General features: G+C 38.2%; 1 protein-coding gene across 7 annotated transcripts in view; it reads right to left on the minus strand.

Moving 5' to 3' along the window:
• CNTN4 (contactin 4) overlaps positions 1 to 24,627 on the minus strand; it is a 963,126-nt gene that overhangs the window by 171,728 nt on the left and 766,771 nt on the right. For all 7 annotated transcript variants that reach the window (XM_047746452.1, XM_047746460.1, XM_047746478.1 and 4 more), the window contains one exon: positions 8,533 to 8,730. In XM_047746452.1, coding sequence (XP_047602408.1) covers positions 8,533 to 8,730 — 198 coding nt within the window. The remainder of the gene's footprint in view (positions 1 to 8,532; positions 8,731 to 24,627) is intronic.

A 24,627-nucleotide genomic window follows, 5' to 3' on the forward strand; every position in this document is an offset into this window, starting at 1 on the left:
TTGATAAAATCAACAACTATTAGAGCTAACAAGAGATTTCAGCAAGCTTGCCAAATGTAGACTCACACAAAAAAAATAGCATTTCTGTACATCAGCAATAACTAACTAGAGAATGTGATTAAAAATAAGAAACCATTTGCAATAGCAACAAAAATTACAGAGAATTTAGTAATTAACTAAGAATACCCAACATTTCTATGGAGAAAATGTTGAACTTTTTTTTAACACAAAAACAGGCCACAGGCCATACTGGCCTGCAGGAGGGAGTCTAATGATTCCTCCTTTAAACAAATACTGGAAGGCCTGGAATTCTTTTCCTTCCTCAACTCTTGATGGAAGCTTGGGCTGATCCTCAACCAGGCCAGAGTTCCTCCCCTCCAAGGCACAATTATATGCATAATCTCACTGCATCCTTCACTGCTTCTTGTTGGCTCTTATTACAAAAGAAACTTAAATGAACCTGCTTTACTTCTTCACTCTCCCCTAATATGGCCCCACTCCTGCCTCAGGCTGCAGTTACGCTTCTCAGATGAACTGTAATCTGTCATACACAGACGTCTGCATTCCTGGTGACAGGTATACAACAGGTACTCAATGAAAATTTGTTGGTTAAATGCATAATCAAATGAATGTCCCAAGTCATCTCTATTTTAGGCTAGACACCTCTGCTTCCCTTATTCATTTCAAATCCCTCTGTCTGTACAAGTGTTTTCTGGAACTCAATTCAATGATTCTAATAAGAATGAAATTTCAGACCCTTCATTAATTTGGAATTCTCTAAGACTATAGGTTTTCAGGAGCTGGGATCACATCTTTTTATTTCATAATATACCACACACAACCGGTACTTAACAGATGCTTCCTAACTGACTAGCTAAATGACCATCCAAGACCTTTGGCCCCCATGGACCTGAAATGGAACGACTGTGCTAGAGGTCTAAAGCTGACTGCCAAGTTTCTTTTTTTTTTTTTTTTTTTTTTTTTTTTTTTTTTTTTTTTTTTTTTTTTTTTTTAAGATTTTATTTATTTATTTGTCAGAGAGAGAGAGAGAGAGAGCGAGAGCGCAGAGTGAGCACAGGCAGACAGAGTGGCAGGCAGAGGCAGAGGGAGAAGCAGGCTCCCCACAGAACAAGGAGCCCAATGCGGGACTCGATCCCAGGACGCTGGGATCATGACCTGAGCCAAAGGCAGCTGCTTAACCAACTGAGCCACCCAGGCGTCCCCTGACTGCCAAGTTTCTAAGCTTGTCAAGCCTTCAAAATATCCAGAGCCATTAAGATGCTATTAAATCAGATTAGCAATGGCAGTTTAGCAAAATATCTCACATCCTCTAGTCATTTAGATATTCCCCTCATAAAACACGTTTTACACCCACAGATCCTCAACTGTGATGTTGTTAGAAAATTAAAAACAAGACATGATTGCTGCGACAAAGCCACACAAAAGTTGCAATTAGAAGTGAGAGTAAAATAAAGCAAAGTGTTTTGGTATAAACCCTAGATCTTAAGCAACATAAAACTGTGTCTAAGTGAAGAATATATTTCTACCCATTGCCAGGCAGAAGTGTCATCCTTGCTAATCTAAATGCTAGGTCATCAATAAAAGGTTGTAGATCAAGTTTACAATCAAAAAAAGATCTTCTTAATGAATGAGTTTGTGATCTGATCCCACGAGGTTAATTAAGTGACCAAGAAATCAAGCTGCTTTGTTTATGAAGACACACAGTGGTTGTTAATACTCACTTGAAGTTCTAATCCAGTTTGGGGCAGTATTAGAAAAGTTTACAATGAACAAGTGACATATCATAATGAAGGATACACTATATTGCATCAACATTATAGAATATTCTACAATATTCCAGTTTTATCCTTTGCATTTTTTTAGTCTTTGGTCTTAAATTTGGAACTTTAAGGGGAATGTAGTCTTCTGAGCCACTAATGGTCATAGAGGTGAAGGCTCACAAGTGACCATTTTGATCAAAAGAGTGAATGCACCTGGTCTGGGGCTAGGATTGATTTTTAGCATTGGGAAGAAATCCGAGCCAATGAACGGCATCTGTGGATTAGCACCAGATATTACCTGGCCTGTGTGAATATTGGGATTGGAGTAAGGTAGCGTAGAAGAGTTGCGACTAGAATCCTATAGGATAACTAGATTTAAGCTTAGATCTGACTTATTTCAAATCACACATTTTAATAGCTAGGAAAACAGAGGACCAAAGAAATGGCATGATTTTTGTCATGTGAGTTACTGGTAGATCTGAGACTGCAGCCCAGATTTCATGACTTTTTTTCTTCTTGACTTTTTAGTCCCGTCCCGCCTTCACTGCATCCCAGGTGAGGCCATAGCAAAAAAAGACAAAGTTGGTTGGCACCAATCAGGGACATTTTCTACCCTATGTCCAGCACATCTATTTCTGTCCTCCCTGCTCTGAAACTGCAGGAAGCTGAGGTTATCAGCTAGTCTCTTGTCCACTGCGTTAAAGCTGACTTCAGGTGAGAATGTTAAATGCCTCAGTGCTCACCATGCTCAGCATTTTCATGGCTACATAAAATTAGGCTGAGAAAAATGAGGGAGAACTTAGAAAAATATCACCAATTATTTGGGTTATATATGAGAACATAAATTTTAAATAATTAAGTTTATATTTTAATTTCCAAAGACAATATATCGAGTGTATATAAACATATGTACATTTATACAACATAACCCATATATATATTTATAAATGTATATATAAGAGAAGAGGAGAAACAGGAAGAGATTTTCAAAGGCAAAGAGAGGATAAACCCCATTCCCCCGTTCCTTAGTATTTCTTCTATTTGGAGTTCTAATTGGGGATAATATTCAAAAATATTTAATACCCACTATACAAAGCAAGGAGCCATCAGACAGACAGTGACTGTAAATTGCTTAAAATCTGTCTGGGTTCTAATAAGCAAAACAAAGAACTGTCAAACCAATCCCCAGCCAGCCTCAAGGAAAACAGAGGAAAAAGGCAAAGGTCATATAATAACTCCTGCTCAATTATATACCTGTGTATGTAATGTACATAAAACATCCTCATGGACATGACCTCATTTTCCCAAGATTGTAGTCATCTCTGCTAATTATTCTCTTCTTTAGCCATTTTAGAGGAGGTCAGGGATAGTGATTAAAGACAGAAGAAATAGCCATTACAACTATCATCTAAATCCACGATTTCTCTTGTACTTAATGCTCTATAGGTAATCTATTACTTTTGTTTATAGAAATTTAGGGACAATTCTTTGATATCTGTGTAGGAAGCTCATAACAGAGCAAGCTCATTATCATTAGTAACCCAACAGTTGGCTAATATTGATCCAGAGACTACTTTAGTACCTACCATAAAAATAATTATGATATGCTTTTCTCAAATCTTTTTTCTCCATGGTACCTAAGCAACAGGTATACTTTCCCACAAAAAATTTATATTATTTTTCCAAAGCAGAATTTAAAATATCTAGATAAACTCTGTTATAAAATTCTCTCACATTTGTGTAATAATTCAATTTCATACTTCCTTGAGGTAAATACTACATAGCAATGTATAGTTATTTAGAAGAACTAATACAAAGAAATTTAAAAATCATAGCAGAAAAGGCAAATCTGTTAATCTAGAGCCCCAAACAACATTTGTGAAACTCAGTTAAGTAGCATGGGGTCGGATCATGGGAACTTGACCCTGGTGCTTCCTCACCTTACTCTGCTGGTCTTTAATTCTCTTCTTTCCCAAAGAATAAAGATACAAAGTTGGGTGATTTCTAAGTTCTTTGTAGGGCCATCTGTAAATAACCCTTTTACCAAATGTTTTCCTAAAAACTCAAAATATCTCTAATCATTGTAGAAAAAAAAAGACGACAAAGCAAAGAGAAAAAAAAAAAAAGAATTGAACATTTTACCTCTGAAAGTTAAACCCTTCCACGTTTAACACTGTTAGCATGTTGGAGAGTGGTATTTCCAGCTGACTCTGTCAACATCTACATACATTTTACAAAACAAGGATAATACTGTCTATTCACTATGTAATCTGTTTTTTAAAATATAATTTGTTGAGTATATCTAGGTAAGGAGGTTACTGATGTTGCATTTTATTTTGTCACTCTTTTGTAATTTAACCCAGAAGATAAGCCTCTGAGCTAGCTTCCATTATTCTCACTTGATTGCTGGGAAAACTGGAACGAAATGAGGTTACATTGACATCCAAGGTCACACAGCTAATAAGTGGTACAACTGGATTCCACCCTGGGGACCTGGCTCCAGAGTCCTTCAGGCTTACCTCAAACCATCCTGCCCCACATTTCAGTAACAATCTGAGGCCCAGGAAAGGGTAAGGCATGTGAAGAATGTGTGGGTGGGAAGGGAACATAAAGCACCAAAGTCTTGCCAAACCGTGGTGAGCTAGGGGCAAAGGGTCTCTAGGGTCAGTGGGATAAACATGGGACACTTATCACATTTGATGTCTATCAGGACTTGAGTCAACGTTCACTGTTCACTCTTTATGACTCACTGTAACCTTTTGGGCTGGGAACAATGAATCACAGTCCAGAACTGCTTAGCTGGAACTTCAAGGGAATAACCTGAATATTGAGGACATCTAGTTCTTTAAACTACATCTGCGCTTTGCAGGAAAAATGACCAGCCATGATAATTAGTTCACTTCAGGCAATAGACTCTGTTGCCTTGCTTCTTCACATTTTGGAGACAGAAGGGGGATGTGAAATTCTGAAAGAGCTTTGATTAACAAAATGATTGTACAAATTCTATACAACCTTGTATTTATTAGTTTAATATATAGTCCCTAAATACAGGATCATGCAGAATGATCATTTTATGGATTTTATTCTCATAGAGTAGATTTTCACAAGAATGTCATCTTTATTTTGCAATCCCTTCTTGATTTATATTTCCCCTTTTCTCTTACCTCCAGAGAAGAGCTAATTAAATAACCTATTTTATCCTTAGTAATATAGCTCAAGTATCCATTTTATATACTCCAGCCTAAATGGGAAAGACATATTATGAACTTTCACCATGCAACTCTCATGGAAATTAAGAATAAATGGGCATTAATTGCTGAAGAATGAGATCCTTATTCTGTTAATTTTGTGATAAAATATTCGAGTAAAAAACATTTGTCATCTCGATGATGATATACTAGACAAGTCAAGATATATCTAAAAGCTAAGCAAAAGGCAAAGTTGCTGGCAACTTGAGGTGTCCGTGATGATTCGGGAGTTCTTGTGTTCCTGAATTTTTGTTCCTTCTAGCAACTCTGGGCAGTGTGTCTCCTGGGCTGTGTCTTAGCACTTCATCAATATTTCATTACATTTGTGACTTGACACACCTGAATGGATAATAACACCACTGAACAGACATTTTGGCATAAGTGCATTATAAGCAGAGGTCACAGGGATTTATTTTTAAGTAATTCTGTATACAATGCCAGTGAAGCACACCTTTTGAAAAAGGTTCTTCATCCTTAGGTCTGTGAAGAGATAGCATCAATAGCTTTTGGACAAAAATGGTCCTTTGCCTACTTTTCTCTTTAAACTGATAAAATTTTCAGTTTTATTTAATATAATTCAGCTTACTCCAACATATTCATTTAACACATGTCATCTGGCAAGCACGGTGCTGCTCCCCGGAACAAAGGTAGATGGACCTATGATCCATGCTTGATCACATGTAAGTGTGGGCAAGGTTGGGGAAGAAGGCAAGCTGATAAGCATGTGAATATATCAGATGAGTATTAGGATAGAGAGATGGGACAAGAAGCATAAAACAAAATAATTCCTTTTGTTGCCAAGAGAGAAGTCATGCTTTTGGCTTTACCAATAATGACTAAAATAATACTTCAGATTTTCCCTCATAAACCTGTTCAGTGAAACCATTTCAGTAAATGGCATTCCCATAAACCCAGTTGTGACATCAGAAACCCATGTGTCATTCCTGACATTCTCTTCTAACACCTCCCACATCCAGTGCCTCAGCAAGTCCTGGCAGTTTTACCTACACACTGTATCCTCAATCCGCCCACTTCTCTATTATCTGCTACTACTCCCTAGTTCAAGCTGCCATCATGTCCCCACTGAATTACTGCAACAGTCTTTTAGTTGGATATCTAGTGTCCACTCTCACTTGTTAGAAGTCCGTTTCTACACAGGAACTAAGCAAACTTTTAAAAAAACACATATCACTCTCTTGAGTAAAATCCTCTCATGGCTTCCCATTGCATTTGAAATAAAATCTGGTCTACATGATCTGGCTGCTGATTCCTTTCTAACCTCAACTCAAAACACCCTTCACTCTGCTCACTGTGCTCCAACCATGCTCACAATCTCTTTTCCTTCTGAACATGACAAGTGGTCTCCTCCTGACCCCAGGCCTCAGGGCCTTTGCATGTGATGCTAATTCAGCCTGCACTGCTCCTCCCTCTGATCATCACAGGGCTGACTTCTTATCATTCAGGTCTCAGCTCACAGGTGACCTTCTCAGAAAGGCTTTCCATGACAATCCTGACTAAAGTAGACATTCACGCCACAGAGCCTCTATTTTATCATACTGGTTTATTTTTTACTACCTAGAATAACTGGGCTTTTGTTTTTATTTATGTTTGTTTTTACCTGTGTCCTCCTAGAGAACAGAAGTGCAATGAGATAGGTACCCATTATTCTTGTTCCCTGGTACCAGGGTAGTATCTGTTACACAGTAAGTATTAAATAAATACATGTGAAATGCAGGAAGGAATAAATAAAGGAATGACTGAAATCTATATTATTTGCTAAAAAATTACATAGCCTGGTGTATGTGCTCAGACCCTCTTTGCAGAGCTGGTTTGTCTGCAAATGCCCTGTTCTGGGAGGTTCAGATTTACAGCCCCACTTGGGTGCTAAGTCCTTTCAGCACAGAAGGGAAGAGGAACACATTTGGAGAGAAATCTGAGTTCCAGGATTGAATTTGCCAATTTGCCAAGTTTTTCTTTATAAATTCAGGTAAGAGGTGGCAGAGTGTAACAAAATCAAACAGTGAGTGAGGAGTTAAGATATTAGGCTCTGGAATTAATAGGACATGGGAGGCGAGTGTGAATCTTGAAGCCTATTAGTTTTTAGCTAGCTGTGGGGCTTTGGGATTTGCTGTTTAACAAGTCTGAGCCCAGTTCATTCATCTATAAAAAATTAAATAAAAGAGGAAATTCCTTATATAGTTGCTTGAAGTTTGAATGAAATAATCCTGATGAAATCCTGACCACCCAGCAAACAGCAAGCTCCCAGGAAATGCTTGTTGTTAATGCTTGTGTGTTAACATTAACACACAGATGACAGTCTCTTCATCTGTGTAATGAGTCTAGTGATTCCTGTTCATAATGGAAACTTCCAATGTGTACTCGATGGGAAAGGAATTTAGAAAGAGTAGAAACTTAAACATGTAAACCATGACTGTTTAAATCATTATGCCAGCCATTTTTGAAAGACTTGAGTATGCCTTTGTTTTCTTTTACTCAATAAGTATTTATTAAGAAGCATCTATGTTCTAATTACGGCATGAAGTGCTGGAGATATACTAGTGATCAGGGCACTGCGTGTGCTTCTAAACAGCAAGTTTGTAGTGAGGGAGATAGGTATCACACTGGTAATTGTGATACAGAATGAAGAGTTCTTAGGAACTGTGACATTATAGACATTGCTGGACTTTATCGAGAACACACCTGATGCAGCATAGTGGAGATGGGGTCAGGCAGAGAAGACTTCCTGGAGAAAGTGATATACTTGAAGAAAAGGGAAGGGCCAGTATAAGTCAGTCAAATGAAATGCTGACACTCAGAGAAGGAAAAGCATTTCAAGAAGAGGGAACAGAATACATAAAAATACTCAGAGTGGGGGAAAGGCATAACGGTACTAGAGTTTGATATGTAATTCAGTAAGATTGTCTTTGAAAAGCACATTGTTATGTCATCTATCTAGATAACTAAGGTGAAATTCATATATTTTCTTGAAATCTTTTCACATGATTGTTGGAAATTAAAACTTATTTCTCAAATAGGCATTGGTATTCCTGTATTTCACTGTGGTGTGAACTATGCCATTAGTATCATTAATCCAGAAGTTATTTGGATAATTTAAAACTTCTTTCCGGACACTAAATACTAAATTACATAGAATTAATTAATGAGCTAATTGTTCAACCTTCCACTTCATTCTGCCTGTGTTCATATATTAAGTGAAAAAGAACAAGAAATAGATTCCTTTGTTATTTATACTTACCTAAATCCACATTCCACCCATGTTGAAATTAGCAATTAAACTACTAATTAGTTTTCCAAAATGGATTCATGGGTTTTTTCTTACACAAATGAAGAAAATATAGGTACCAAATGTAAAAAGCATTAAACTTTTCTTAAATTTAATTTAGACAATCAGGGTTTATGTGCCAATAATGTGACAATTTTCCATATGCAACACGGGACCACAAAAAAAAAAAACCCAGAACAAAATCCCTTAGGAAACTCACCATCATTTCTCAGTATTAGTGGTGTCGGTGGCCCCAGGACCTTGTGGTTTGTCACTGTATTTGTAACCACGCAGGTGTAATTCCCAACATCGGACTTCTCTACTTTGGCAATATATAGATTCCCAGTCTCCTGAGAAACGAAGCGGCGATTATCCTGATAGGAAGGGTATTCATTGAAGATCCAAGCATAGCTCAGCTCTGAAAGCAAAGGAATCATCATTACAAATATGTCTTCTGGCATTGGAATGCTACTGTATTCATGAAAGAAATGGTCAAGTTAGAAATTCATACTGTTGCCCAATGGTCCTTTTTCAGCCTGCTATTACATATAAATAGAAAGTAATCATAAACCCCTAAGCATTTTACCAGTACTCATACTGTCAGTCAGTAAGATTTTTATTTTGAGAGAACTAAAAGGTATACTGATAGTTGATTAAAAGAAGTCCAACCTCTTTAAGTCAAGGGAATAAGCATTTATAGTTTACTAAGCATGTGCCAAGCACTATGCAATACTTACTGAGCTAATGCTCAAATTACAGACCCAGAGAGCCTATAATTTTGATATCATAAGGCTGGAAGTCACCCTGAAAACTATTTGAATCACTTCTCTCATTTTATAGATAATAATCATTATAGTGCATCACAGTGCCACATACCTACATAGCATTTTGTGGTTTTCAATGCATTTTACAGTTTTCTATTAACTGAGAAACTGTGCAACAAAGTAACTAATCTAAACTCTTCACCCTACTTAGGGACAGAATAATTCCTAACTCTCAATTTATTCTTCTCCCAAAGTCTCTCGCTATCAATGCTAATTCTTACTCTTTCCTTACTTGTTAGGTTGAAATATTTTTCTATTATTTGAGTGAGACAGTGGTTTAATATTGTAGCAAATACTTGGTAAACACACTGACTGGTTGGCTGGTCCCAAATGTAAATGTGCATTTAAAAATATTGGCTGAATAATTTATCACAGTCTAAGAACAACTTTTTTGCAAATACTTACTCATCCCAGAGTGCCAGTGGGACAAGTGTGAGAGGCAGCCACACCTGAAAATGTATGCTTCAAAGTTCTAATTTTTCTGAAGAATTAGGTAAATGCTTTGTGAATGAACATGTGATGCCATGCTTTCAATTATAGGGATGAATCCTAAATGACAGTGAGCGTAAATGATTTGCTACAGTGAACTACTGTGCTCCAAGGAAATCGTTCCAATTTTTTTTTAAGTATATGTGCTGCCGAAGCGAGCACTGCTCCAAGGAAATCAAATTTCTTCAGCTCCAGGCTTTCCATGATTCCTCTCTTTAAGGAGTGATCTCCAGATTTGTTCAAAGCTGGGGAAGTGATATACTAGCCACCAGCACCGATTAGTTAACGTGCCCCATATTATCTTCAAAAGTTACTGCGGTGGGGAGGGGAGCAACTAGATAGAAAAGAAGACTCTGGTTTCAGAGCTAGTTAGCTGAATTCTTATACATCTCTCTTTAATAGAATCCTGGGCTAAAGTTCAAATGTAGGCAATGTCCTTGGAAAATGGCAGAAGGACGTCAGCTTTTTATAGAGAACAGAAATTGCTGGAAAAGGCACTTCTGTTGTTTAATACTTAGATGAGTCCTAAGTGTAATTGTCCTCAATAACCAAATGTGCAACAGGAAACATATTCTGCCTTAATAATCCACTGTTTACATACAAAGGAGGGGTCATGCAGATTGCTTTCCCTTTATCACTGGATTATAACATTTCCGCATGTATTATTTTAGAGAGATATAATTATGTTTATATGAGAATAGTTAATCATTTTATTTACACATGTGCCTGTAATTATAAGTAACCCCATGCTGATGTCAAGAGGATACTCAGTATAAATAAGCAAGTGCTTCCCAGCAAGCAACTAAAGTCTCGGGGAGGAAAACCCCTTACAATAGGTCATGGGGAAGTTCAATTGGTATGGTAGTTTTTCCATACAAACCCAGGGGATTTTAACAAAAAACACAGCAAATAGCAAAGTAGAGTGTACTATTTACTCAATATGCTGTGTGAGTTTTGGGCAAACTAAGTAAAACTAAGAACTGAGCATCTCCGTTCTCTCATATGAACAATGACAAGAACATTGTCTATCCCCTAATTAGCTATAGGAGAGTTTTAAGTATAAATTAGCATCTCCAAAATCACAAGGTAGAAGTTAGAAAGTAATTTACCAGCACAATATTAATCAACCCACACCTCTCCAAAGAGAGTTGTAATCAAATACATGAAACTGTATTTTCTTTTTCTAAAGATATTTTTCAAGATTGTTGCCAGTGGCCAGTGATAGCAACCTCTTTGAATCCTGTAGGACAAGGCAACTAGAAAGTTGTATGAACCACGGATATCAGGGGGGTAAAAAAAAAAAAGGTCATCTACTTTGTTATTTTTCTAATTGGAGTTAAAAAAAAAAAGACCAAATTTCAAACCTGTATTACATAAGTGAAGCCATTTAAACATTCTCACTTTCAACTTTTAACCCACCAACTGGGGATAATAATAAATGTGATGCAGGTATGTAGTGAGGATTCTTTTTTTTAATTTAATTTAATTTAATTTAGATTCAATTAATTAACATATAGTATACTATTAGTTTCAGAGGTAGAGTTTAGTGATTCATCAGTTGCATGTAACACCCAGTGCTCATTACATCACATGCCCTCCTTAATTCCCATTACCCAGTTACCCCATCGCCTGCCCCCCTCCCCTCCAGCAACCCTCAGTTTGTTTCCTAGAGTTAAGAGTCTCCGTAGTGGGGCGCCTGGGTGGCTCAGTGGGTTAAAGCCTCTGCCTTCGGCTCAGGTCATGATCCCAGGGTCCTACAATCTAGCCCTGCTTCGAGCCCTGCATCGGGCTCTCTGCTCTGCAGGGAGCCTGCCTCCCCCTCTCTCTGTGTCTGCCTCTCTGCCTACTTGTGATCACTGTCTATCAAATAAATAAATAAAATCTTTAAAAAAAAAAAAAGAGTCTCCGTAGTGAGGATGTTTTTATGTGAAAGCACTCTGAGTCCTAAGCACATCTGAATCATTTTAAGTTAATCATTTTAAAAGTAAAAGTAAAAAACATACCCAATTAACATGCTGTTTGGCTATTTAAAAATAAGTTAATTATTTTGGTTTCACTGCTTTTGTGACATAAGTGACTTAGTGCTTTAGCAGAAGATGCAAACAACCTTAAGCACATACTGCAGTGTTTATTAAACTGTGGTCCTTAGAATATTCATTTTTTTTGTTAACAGAAGTAGTCTCCCTCCCACCTATCTCAAATTTAAAAGGGTTATATAATCAAATGACTTTGAGAAGCCCTAAATTACACAAAGTTTGACAGATTTTTAAATTATTCTTTCAGAAGAAATCCTTGCAAGAGATTTTTAACATCCCAAGATTCCTCAAATGCTTTAGAGCATATTTAAGCACACAGGACTTACTTGATCATAAAACCTGCCCCCTGCCCACAATCCCCTCTACACACATACTGTTTTTCTAAAACATCTATTAATAGGTCACAAGACGTAGGTTGGGGAACCCTGGACAAATGGGAGTGATTTCCATTTTAGAAACATTAAGTATAATATGAAGATTATCAACTCTATTGCTTCAGTGCAGGATGGATCGTTAAGTGACTCTAAACAACAGAAAGCAACAAAATGCTGAATTAAAATTGTAATAAGCTTTCCAAAATGTAATAATAACACTATAACGATTTTCCATGGTGTAGTAAAGAAACAAAGCACAGTTGCCAAAAACGGTCTCAAATGGATTATGTTAAAGATCCTAACCAATGTCAGTAGAACATGTGACCTTTGTAAATACCGTTGAGTCCTAAAGTGCAAAGGTCGTTCAAAAAGTCTTGATTGCTACACTGGTGAGATCGTATTGACCTAAATGCCAAGTCCCCTGAAAGGGGGACATCTCTATAAAATATACCAATTTATGCAAATGTCACTACCTGTAAATACTGTGTTTTTATTTGTCCAGGACAATGAGGAAGGAGCATGAGAAAGATAGTGTAAATGATAATGGAGACATCAATGCAGGTAAGATAGGTAGTGAAGCTAAAAATTATCCAATAGAGCACTTGTCCTTTATTTTAAAGATATGAACAAACTGAAGCCTAGAAAGAATAAGGTTGGAGAGTCAAAAAAGTGGCAAAGTAGACTACAGATGGTCCTGACTTTTGATGTTTTAACTTTATGATGGTATGAAAGTATGTATTCAGGAGAAATTACACTTCAAAATGTGAATTTGGATCTCTTCCTTGGCTGGCGAGAGACTGTCCTACACACTCTTGTGATGCTGGGCGGTGGCTATAGCTGCAGCTCCCAGTCAGCCATGCCATCAGGAGGGTCCACAATTGATATGCTTACAACCATTCTGTACCCATACACGCATTCTGTTTTTTGCTTCAAGTATAGTATTTAATAAATTACATGATCTATTGAACACTTTATGATAAAATAGGCTTTGTGTCAGAGGACTTTGCCCTAATGTAGGCTAATGTAAGTGTTCTGAGAACCTTTAAGGTAGACTAGGCTAAGTGATGATGGCCGGTGGGTTATGAGTATGAAATGCACTGTCTACTTATGATGGATTAATTGGGATGTGACCCCATCTGAAGTGGAGGAAGATCTCTACGTAATAGTCCTTTTAGCTATACTCCCATTCCAGTGCTCCTGCCAGGAAGCAAATAAGAGCTCTTAAAATTTGAAAGAAAGGAGCCAGTACTATTGTATCACTCAACAGATACTCTAGCTTTCCCCTAAGAATCAAAGTCTATTTTTATCAGAGTGAAAGATTAATCCATTGGGTTACATGAAATGCTATCAACAGTCTGAAAAATAGAGCCAAGTAAATAAAACAAAATAAATTCTCATGCTCTGCCATGAGGAAAAATGTATCCCACTCAGTTTGATTTCCTTAGGGACTTCCATGCAATATTTATACTTACTCAAACTTGACAGATTTCTTTTGATAAGTTTTCACACACTAATTGCTCTGGAAGTGACAAACAGTTCCTGTCCCATTGGCAATTTGTAACAACTCAGTAAACAGATACTTGGAATACAATATTTAATAGATTATGAAGCTTCTGATGCTCAGTTGAAAAATACTGAAACTAGTTATGTGATACTTAAGAAGGACCTAGTGATGGTCTTCTGACTTGTAGCATCCAAATCTACAGGAAATTAACTATAAAACTTCACTCTAACTTGGTTCTTTTTTCCATTTCTTTGGGCCAAGGGCAAAGAACGCCAGGTTATTCGTTCTCAAATAAGACATCAATCAAACAGTTTTCACATTTAAGTATTCATTGAGCAAATTCACCCTGTGATCAGAGTCCTTTGGATGGATGCTCTTAATGTGTTCCTGTTGCTAATTTCTTCCTAGAGTTATGTTATGCTTCATGACATTCTGAGTCCTGTCACAGGGGTAGACAAATGTCAGTTTTCAAAGATGCCTTTCTTAATCCTCAAAGTTTCAAATGTGAAAGGAACCTTAGGATGACCCCGTCAATTTTACAGAGTAAGAAAATTAAATCTGGAGAAACTACATGCGTGGATCACAGCCACACATTTGGTAAGTGGGTAGTCACAGTATTGGAAGAGCTGATTCTGTTAGGAACCCATATGTTCCCCTCTGAATTTATTTTGGAGCTAGAAAAGATCAGTTTTCCTTATCTGTAAATTTCCTCATCTGTAGGTGAGGGAGTACAACTAGGTGATCTCGAAGTATCTTTCAGCATTAAAATCCCACAATTCTCTACGTATAACATCAAATCTAACATCCTAATTTGACAAATGACAAAAGGGGGATCCAAATATACCGAGTAACTTGCTAACAATACATAGGTGTTTATTGACAAAATCAGAACTAGAACTTTTTTTTTAACTAAAAAAAATTTTTAAAGTAATCTCTACCCCCCAGTGTGGGGCTCAAACTCACAACCTTAACACCAAGAATCACACATTCCACTAACTGAGCCAGACAGGTACCCTCAGAACTAGAACTTTACACACATGCGCATGTGTGCAGGTTCGCACATACACACACACACACACACAAACACGCATATACAAACACTACACTATGGTTATTTGAATTCAGCTCTGTTGCGTTATGTAGAAGAAAGACAGTAAAATTAACAGCAAGATATCTGGATTCTAGTCCTTGGGCTATAACCATTTTTACTTTGGTAAATTATTTAAATGGCATGAGAGTCTCCTTATTTTTAGATAGTTTTATCAACATCTCTTCTACTTTTTATACAGTGTTTGGAACTAGAATTTAAACTGAGATAGGGTTCTAAGCAGGTAAATGTGAAAAATGTATCTTTTTTTTTTTAAAGATTTTATTTATTTATTTGACAGACAGAGATCACAAATTGGCAGAGAGGTAGGCAGAGAGAGACAAGGAAGCAGGCTCCCCGCTGAGCAGAGAGCCCGATGCGGGGCTCGATCCCAGGACCCTGGGATCGTGACCTGAACTGAAGGCAGAGGCTTTAACCCACTGAGCCACCCAGGTGCCCCTGAAAAATGTATCTTAAGTGATTCTACAGATAAACTGGGTTAGACGAGTACATTCACTAGTTTAATTCTTGGCCAAAGATTTACTAAACACAAACCTTGCACAAGCTCAGCAATGGGAGTGAACACAGGGATTAGATCCTGTTGGTAGTTTGCCTCAGCAAAGGGAAAGAAGGCATAACTCAGTTCAGAGATCCCTGATTTGTTGTCAAAATATCTGGATTGAGTCTTGGCTTTAGCTTATCGGCTAGAAAGTAATTTCCATTCCTTAGTTTTCTCATCTGAAAAATAGGAATAATTAAAAGAATACTTGCCCTGCCCAGTCACACTGAACATCAAACATGTTGATGTCAACTTCTGTGACTATGTTTTTGTTTTTGCTTATAAATGGATTGATGAGTATTTGGTCTTTCTATTAACTCAGGGAAAGGGAGGTTATAAATTGTGAGAAGCCTAATTCATTTTAGAGAAACTAAGAATGGTACCAGAAACCTTGAGCACTAAACAGGCAATAGTGATTCTGCATCATTAAACAGGTGGCAGGAGAGCCTTGGAGAAGAGGGTATCGTCATTTAAAAGATTTGTGTTATTCCAAGAGGAAGTGGCCGAAAGACTGGCTTCTAAGTGACGATGCCTCTGGATAAGACCTCTAATTATATTAAGACCCTAAGTGATCCATATAAAGTCATATTTGAACTGTCATATAGTCAACAGCATTTTGTGAAACAGAAGGAGAGAGGAGGTGTCTGGAAAAAGCTGAAATCTGAAGGGCTGGAATAGGACAGACACTGTACCTCGATTAAGTACAACACAGACCAGTGGGCACTGAATACCTCCAATGATGACCACGGTCCTTTCCAATGTAGGTTGCTTTGTAGCGCAGAGAACTTGGTTTAGACAATCTGCAGCAACAAGCAGGACTTGCCAGCGCTCAGAAATTGTTTCTCATGAGAAAGTGGCGCTGGGTGGAGTGGGGACAGCACGCATCTGTCCAGTTGGACCACCAATAGCTACTCCTGTACCCACAGCCAACACAGATAGTTGACTATGCCCTACCTCGATTCATGATCATTGTCAATACAGTGCTTCAAATAGTTACCTCCAAGCAACTGGTGCTGGCACGTAAGGTCAAAACTCTTTACCATCTTTGTAGAAGTGATTTAGGAGAAATGAAGTGGTGATCACACGAGGCAAGGATTAGGAAAGTGCTTAATCCCATGCAAACTAGTGGCAAGCACTTCTAAAAATAAGCCTCCTGACTATTCACTCAGTGTAGTCAATGATTATCTAGTACATGCTCTTTAGTCACTCAGATGAGGCAGTGGAGAGATGGGAAGTAAGATGGAAAAAATGGATATTTTCTTCTCAAGTATATAGGCTGCATATTGCTCTTGTGTATAACTTACAGTCTCCTCCATTTTATGGGTTACTTCTTGTTTTCTTGCCTCTATTTTATTGAATAGATTAAGCATTTTGAGGGGCATATATGTTCTTTAAAATTCTGTAGGCTTAAGTTAAGGAATTTAACTTGAAGGCAATTTAACACATTGTCTCGATCATAAGCCAAATAGGAGTATATATGGAATATATATAAAACTCACACAAATCTTAAATGTATAAGGAAAGGCTTCAACAAAATCATATACTTAGAGCTGATTGCTTCAGGATGTGTTCCCAGATTCCTAGGGGGACATGCTGACTCTCCTTTGCTCTCAGAAATATATCAGAAAAAAAGTTTGAGAAATATTGTCTAGGTCTGATGTCAGCAAACCTTCATCCACGAAGGGAAAAAAATCCATATATTTTTTCTACAGAACAGCATCCTTCTCGTTAGCACTTTCAGACTCTTAAGTAGAGGCTGGGAACTGATGGCACACAGAATGGATTTAGCTTGCATAAGCATGCATGTCTTCTATGGTTTTGCATGCTTTAAAAACAGTAAAAATCAAATAAACATCTCCATATTGGGACTCTCTTGAAACTCAAACACAACTCTCAGTTATCAGTCCTCAAGAGGAATTAGAGAGGTACAGCATGGCGTCTGCTACACTAACGATTCTCTAGCTTGAGTGAGCTCAGAATCACTAGAACGCCTTGTTACCACACAGAATGCTCCACCCCACATCAGGTTTCTGATTCAGAAGGTTGGGGTGGGGACCAAGAATCTGAATTTGAAACAAGTTCTCAGGTGGTGGTGGTGCTGCTGCTGCTGCTGTTGGCCTGAACATCCATCCTACTTGAAGAAACACTGCTTTAAAGGACTGAAACACATTAATCTCATTCCATCAGGGAAACAACTGGCAGAACTGAGTACCAGCTTGCCATTTAGGAGAGGGTAGGGGGTCTCCATTTGGTCACAGTTTCTCCCAATCCCTACTTCTTGTACTGGCCCAGATGGCTTGGTAGGCAATTTAGCTCATGACCTGTTTTGGAAGACAGAAGAAAGCCAAAGAAATGGCAGTGACACTTAGCTGCATGTTTTTGTTAGCATGAAAATGGTACTTAGGTATATAAATATGAGCTAATGGAATAAAGGCAGGGGTGGTACCGAAACTACACACAGTCAACATTAGAGCTTTGTATGACTGTGATCAGCAGTGGTCCAGCCCGCTCAGCGTAGTCAAACTGTCAAGTCTAAAGCGGAGAGAGGTAACTTGACTGGACTATCATGGGCAGATAAAAATACTGCTCATTGGGATTAAAGGGTACTTATTTCAGTTATTTGTTAAAAATCTGGCATTTAAAGAAATCAAAGTTATCACCGTATTTTATGAAGACCTCAAATACAATATCCATAGCTCATTTGGTAAGTATGCTTACTTGAAGCATAGATACCTTTGACAGTCACGTATAAAATACTTCAGACAATGTGAAAACTGCTTAACAGTTAATGAGAGAGCTATCAAAGTTCAATGCCCCATTCCAGAGAGAATGCCACTTTCCCTCAGGTGGAAAGTGAACAGAAGAAAATAAGATATAACTCCTTCAGCTTAATGCTTATGTCCCCTTCAACAACGCCTTCTGCCTGATTTCAGATTCTCTCTAGGAATGTTGGGGGAAGGTGCTGTTGGAGGAAAGCATAGCCAATCAGTTATCCAAATCCCGTGGATTAGAATTTCATGGGATTTTTTGCTTCTGTGCCCATCTCACCATTACCTGTCATTGGCCTAAGAACATCCTGCCAGCCCACATACCATTGCAGGATTAATTTGTCTAAAGAACAGTTTTGGATCATGTTCCGCCTTCCCACACAAGTCCTCTGTGATATCCACTGCAACCTGGATCAAATAAAATACATTAAGCTAGTAGGCAAGTCCTTCCAAAGCAGGACTTCAAATCATCTAGTTTTAGCTTTCTACTCCTCTCTCCATGTAAGTCCATTTTCTGGGGGTGTACTCTTGAAGCTAGGCTCTGCAAAACATCAGAGAGGCTGATTACTTTGATTAATTTGTCATACAATACATATCTATTCCCTCTGAAGTCACCTTTAAATGCAAAGATAAGGCACTGCAGGAAGGCTCTGCCCACCTGTCTTGGCTTTAAGCAGGGAGCTCTGTTTTTTCACTTTTTTGTGATTTAGCCTTCCCAACAAAACTATATTTTAAGAAATGTTTGTCCTGCTAAGTAGGGTTGCTTAAGGTAGAGTGGAAAAACAGTCACTGATCCCCTGATGTGCTCTATGCTTTTCAATTCTCCCTGCTTAGGCTTGGGTACTCTCTCTCTCTCAGGATGCCTTCCAACTTCTGCTTATCACAATCACTACCTTTTGTAGAGAGCCATTTTCCCTCTTGGAAGTACATGTGGTCTCTCCTCAACAACCAAATGAACATGTGTTTCTTTTCCGCCTCATGGCAACTACACAGTATTTCACATATTAAAATTTTGTTTTTCCTTTATTACAATGGCTCAATTACTTGTTTCTTCTTCATATAACAGATTTGAGTATTACTTATGGACAAGAATACATATGGCAGGGGAACATATGCTTTGTCCCTCACATTCCATAATCAACTTAGTGAATATTAGTTGAAATGAATTGGAATTCCAAATGTTACAAGTTTCCTAGAGCAACAATTCATTACTGAACTCTAGGCCAAAAGTATTAGTGAGAAAGAAGTTACCTGTAAAGAAGAGAATACAATGTATCCATCAGAACACTGACTGAAAATCAGAATCACTGAAATTAGAGGACAGGAAATCTATAACATCAGAACCCACATTTTTTTTTAAAGATTTTATTTATTTATTTGACAGGGAGAGACACAGAGACAGAGGGAACACAGCAGAGGGATCAGGAGAGGAAGAAGCAGGCTTCCCACGGAGCAGGGAGCCCAATGCTGGGCTAGATCCCAGGACCCTGGGATCATGACCTGAGCCGAAGGCAGATGCTTAATGACTGAACCACCCAGGTGCCCCAGAACCCATATTTTTCAAATCAGAATGCCTAGGTCTTTTCTCTAAAAACAAACAAATAAACAAGCAAAAAACAAAAACAAAAACAAAAACCTTCCCCCCTTTTTTTTCTTCTAACTCTCTGATGCAGTTTTACTGAGTTTACAAAATGGCAATAAAAGAAGATAACTAATTCATAATCTTCCAAATACCTAAGAGAAAGACTCAGTAAAAGCAGAGAGGTAGGCATGCAGAGATGGCTAGCCCATATAACACAACAGGCTAAATGACATGTGGCAATGAAACCAGATGACACCTGTGTGGCCTGGCCACACTGTGGGTACTTGAGGGTGGCAGTCATCCCTGGACTACAATGTTTACTTGTAGGAGGAAATAAACTTGGACTTGGTGAGCCAGATTTTCATATCTACCCTTAAGTAAGGCTTTGTCTTACAAGTACATGAGCAGAACCAAATTTTGACACTTCATAACACTCTAGTATTCATTACCTCATTTGTTGCCTCTATCAGTTTTTGGAAATAAGTTGAATAAAGATTAGTTCCATTAGTGCGACAGGGAAAATGAGACATAGGAAAACACGTGATCTATTCTAGGACCACAGAGAAAACTAGTGGAATTAGACTTAGGATTGAAATGGTACTTTGGCAAAGATTCCTCTTTCCATGCTAGAAGCCATTGCCACAGCCACTTTCAGCTTAACTGAGCCAGTAACAAGGTGGGTGCAGGGGTTATCATGACTGACATTGCCAGGCCCTTTGCTGAAATAACTACAATGGGAAATGTGGCAGGGATCAGCACCCTCCTGTTTGCTTTTGTATGCCAAAGTACCTGATCCGGTACGGCACTCAAGAGATGTTCAGAATTTCAGGGAACTCGGTAACCAGTTAAATCTTGAAATATCAGGATATACAGGTCACTCGTATATCAACATTTAAAGATATTTTCTATGAAAGGGCCCCACAAATCATCATTAATGCAATTTGTGCTTTTTGTCACAACATAATCAAAATCTGTCTTATTACTTTAGGCTTAGCAATTTCTGGGGAGAAAGAAAAAAAAATACTCAATGAGGGAACTGAAATGCATTCGGAGGAATGACTAAAAATTTTGAGTAAATGGTAGAAAATGTCAGTTAAACTCTAATTATTTACATTTTTAAAAGGATTCAAGCAGTAATATGACTAACAGAACAAGTTTTCAAGCAATGTCACCAACTCTCACGCAAGTCACTAATACACAGCCTTTTCATCAGATTATTAAACAATTCTACACCCTCCTCAATTAAAGATGTGATCAAAATTCAAACAACTGACATTTAAATTCTGAGCCTAAATTAACTCTTAATCAAATCTGCCAAGCAAATGCTAGTCTTCATTGTAATCCAAGATGCTTTTTCCCACCTCTTCTCTGTATTTTGCCAAAGATGAACTAAAACGAATAACAAAAGCATTTGGCCTCGTGGTCTATTAAAACCTTTCCTAAACAGAAGTATTTATTTTTATTTATACCTTTAAAAACAAAAAAGATATTCACTGACTGTAATGGTCAAGTTCTGCCTTGAGATGCGGTGGACAGAACCAAAGAAAAATTTAATCGTTCTTGAGTTTTTCTTCCCTATTTGCTTTGCCATAAAAAGCAGGTTTCTCTTCTTGGCAATACATCTTCAATTGGTTCTCATAGTACCAAGCGGTCATTCTTTTAAGGCTGGGAATCTCTTAGGACCCCTGGACTCTTTAGAGCCTCGCCCCCCGGGGGGGGGCTCGGAGCGGGCTGAGGACCCTAAGGGCTGGGGGGGTGGGGGCCCTGGGCACCCTCCTGGTGTGGAGCTCGCTGGCGAGGACTCTCAGAGGACCAGTCAGGAAGCACTGCCCCCCCCAGCTGGGTGCTCGCAGGGGAGGAGGGCACCATCCTGGAAATAATGTTGTGCAACTCTAACAAGGCCTTACTGTTCTTATGTAAATCATCTTTTAACATTTGTTTGTAAACATGTTTAAAGAATGGACCTAGTCGTACATTTTTAGACTTTGATGAGATAGCCCTTTTGGATTGTATAAGCAGCAGTCTTATACAAGATTGGGATCGGGATGAGTCTTGAGCTAGACCAATCCGATGACCTCATCCCCTAAGGCACAGTGTTCAAGAAGAGTCATATGACACAAACCAGCCAATCAAAAACTTCTAAAATTCAAACCCCTGCAAAAGGGGCCATTTTCCCTCAGGTTTGGAGATTCTGGGGCTGCACAGCAAAGTGCCTTCTGCGCATGTGCAATGTGCTACTGACAAGCTGGTCTGAGAGGATAAAGCCAAGACTCAGGGCTGAGAGGCAGAACAAGTGAGTGCAGGTGGCATCTGAGTTACTCAAGAAAACCCACTTGGAGGGAGAATTCTTGTCTTTCATATAATCTGCTTTTTAAAAAATCAGTAAATCTGTTCATTAAAAAAAATTCCCTAGTGGATACTGAGTTTCTGTCCTCTATGATCAAGTGTCTTGACTACTATAAACCCTTGTCATTTCTTTTTCTAGTTAGAGGCTTATCCCACCTCCCCTCTTCCATTAGCAGTGTCCTCCTCTTACACTGTTCTAAGTCTCCTCTCAATGTCCTTTGAAAAATAATTGTATACTAATCTCCCATCCCATTCACTACTTAAAACTGACTCTTAGAAATAGTGGATTCTTACCAATGACTCTTTTTTTTTTTTTAAAAGATTTTATTTATTTATCTGACAGAGAGAAATCACAAGTAGGCAGAGAAGCAGGCAGAGAGAGAGGAGGAAGCAGGCTCCCCGCCGAGCAGAGAGCCCGAGGCGGGGCTCGATCCCAGGACCCCGAGAACACGACCCGAGCCGAAGGCAGCGGCTTAACCCACTGAGCCACCCAGGCGCCCCACCAATGACTCTTGTATCTCTTTTACGGTAATATAGCAAAGACAGGGGGCTGGGGAGGGAGGCAGCTTTGAGAGACGCTTTCAGAAGAAAATAACATCTGCTAATCACAGTTATTTATTTGGGGTGTGTGTGTGTGTGTTAAAATTAAATATCCTCACCTAAGGTATTTTAAGAGCATTCTCTATGACTGGTCAAATATGTACCCTAGCATATAGAGTTAGACATATCTCTCTGGTCCTAAAGTCTTGCTTTGCCATTTCTGTAAGACACAGGCTACTTAAATTATCTAAGAGTCAGTTTTCTCATCGAAAATTGGGGATAATACTACACTTTCTAGGTGGTTGAGAGGATCAAGGGCAATGCTGTAATCTAAGTGCCTAATTACAGTTAGCACAGTGTCCAGCATATACAAGCGCTCAATGTTAATATTTATTATTATTGATAAAGGATTGGAAAAAGAACTCTTTGATGATCTATATAGTCATTCAACTTCCCTGTAAAGATCCATTCTAAATCATCCACTTATATTATCTTACCAGACCAGGGTTTGTGATTAATAAAGCTACAATGATATTTTATCTTAGTATAGTACTCATTTTTCTGAGATTATTTTCATTTATGATAATCATTTGGTTCATCTCTAGGAGGCAATATCTATTTTCCAGGAAAGGAAAATGAGGAACACAAAGAATAATGACTTATTAAAACTTAGCATTAAAGAAAACTAACCCAAAAAATTAAATCTGACCATTTGTACAGCGCTAGTATACTTATGCTAATAAGTTGAAGTAGCAAAATTATAACTTAAAACTAATTTGTTCTCTCAGTTTCTAGAAACTGAGGAAGAGGGCGACGATAAACAGAGGTATGATAGGTAATAAACAAATGCTGTATTTGGGAAACGTAGCAGCAAAGTTGTATTTAGAACTCGTGTATTACAGACTATAGCTGGAAAGTATCCTAGAGATCATCTGTCTATCACTCTTCTTTTAGGAACAGGGAGAGGTATCTAGGAAGGAATGAACCTTTCTTGGTTTGGTTTGGTTTGGTTTGTAGTTAGCAAGTGAGTAGGCAGCACTTGGAACCCACGACCTTGGTTTTTATGCCCACGGTTCTTTTCTCATATAGTGTAGTAGAAAGACAGTAGAGGAGGAGGTGTCCTCCATCTCCTTTTGTGATCTTGGCCAAATCACTTAATCTCTGTAAGCCTCAATTTTCTCACATGTAAAGAAGGGATAACCCTCACCTCGGAAGCCTGATGACCGAATAAGACCATATACGTGAAATCGATTTGTAAACGAGAAAACACCAAGCAAAGGTGAGAAATCATTATTAGACAGGGAGTGCAAATAGATTTCAACTTGACTGAGGAGCTCTCCCTAATTGGTATTGGCTCTCCAGAATGCTATGTTAGGGTTCTGAGGATGCGATGAGACTTGAGGCAAAAGGAGACAAATTGATCTAGGATGTCCATCGTGGGTATCAGGGTGGGTGCTGGAGACACGTGACAAATAGGTAGGATGCTACCTCTGCATAAATGAGTAGTGGCTATGATAGGAAGAGGAGAGCACTGAATGAACAGGCAGACGTTTTAAAACCTACTTTTTCACCTCCCTGTCCCCATAAAATATAAAATTCTACAAAATGGATATACTTTACCAAATCTGTGCATTGTCATGCGACTAAATGAAATAATATATGCAAAAGAGCCCAAGATGCATTAAAGTAAATCCAGTAGAGATGGGTTAATATTATGATAGAGTTAAAAATCACACATACAAACATGTCTTACTCATAGAAAATACCTCCTCTGTGTGGATGAAAGTGAAAGTTAATTACCCCTCTACAATAGTGGCAAAACAATGCAAAACTGATGTTCTTAAGTAAATGTTTGTAAAAATACATTTTACCCACCTTCGATTTCAAGCATTTTGCCTGTCACTTTAAATTGGCTAAATGTTTGACAGATGTTCAATAATTGACACAGCTTATCTTCCTCTCCCAGGCTCTTTTCCTACTCTATCGCCAGCATTTCTAGTTGCTATAGCAACTGTAAACATTAATGATTATTCTGACATGCCAAAGGGATTTAAACACATTCTTAAGTTAAAAGTTCCCTCGGGGGGGAAAAAAAAGAGTTTATCCATTTCTGGGAAGTGGAAAATATTATATGATTTAAATTCCTTGGTTACTGCATCTATTAGAGCTAAATACACAAATCTGCTTCTATAGTTCCGCATAAGTA

Source organism: Lutra lutra, chromosome 1 (assembly GCF_902655055.1).
Source record: "Lutra lutra chromosome 1, mLutLut1.2, whole genome shotgun sequence".
NCBI classification, from domain to species: Eukaryota; Metazoa; Chordata; class Mammalia; order Carnivora; family Mustelidae; genus Lutra; species Lutra lutra.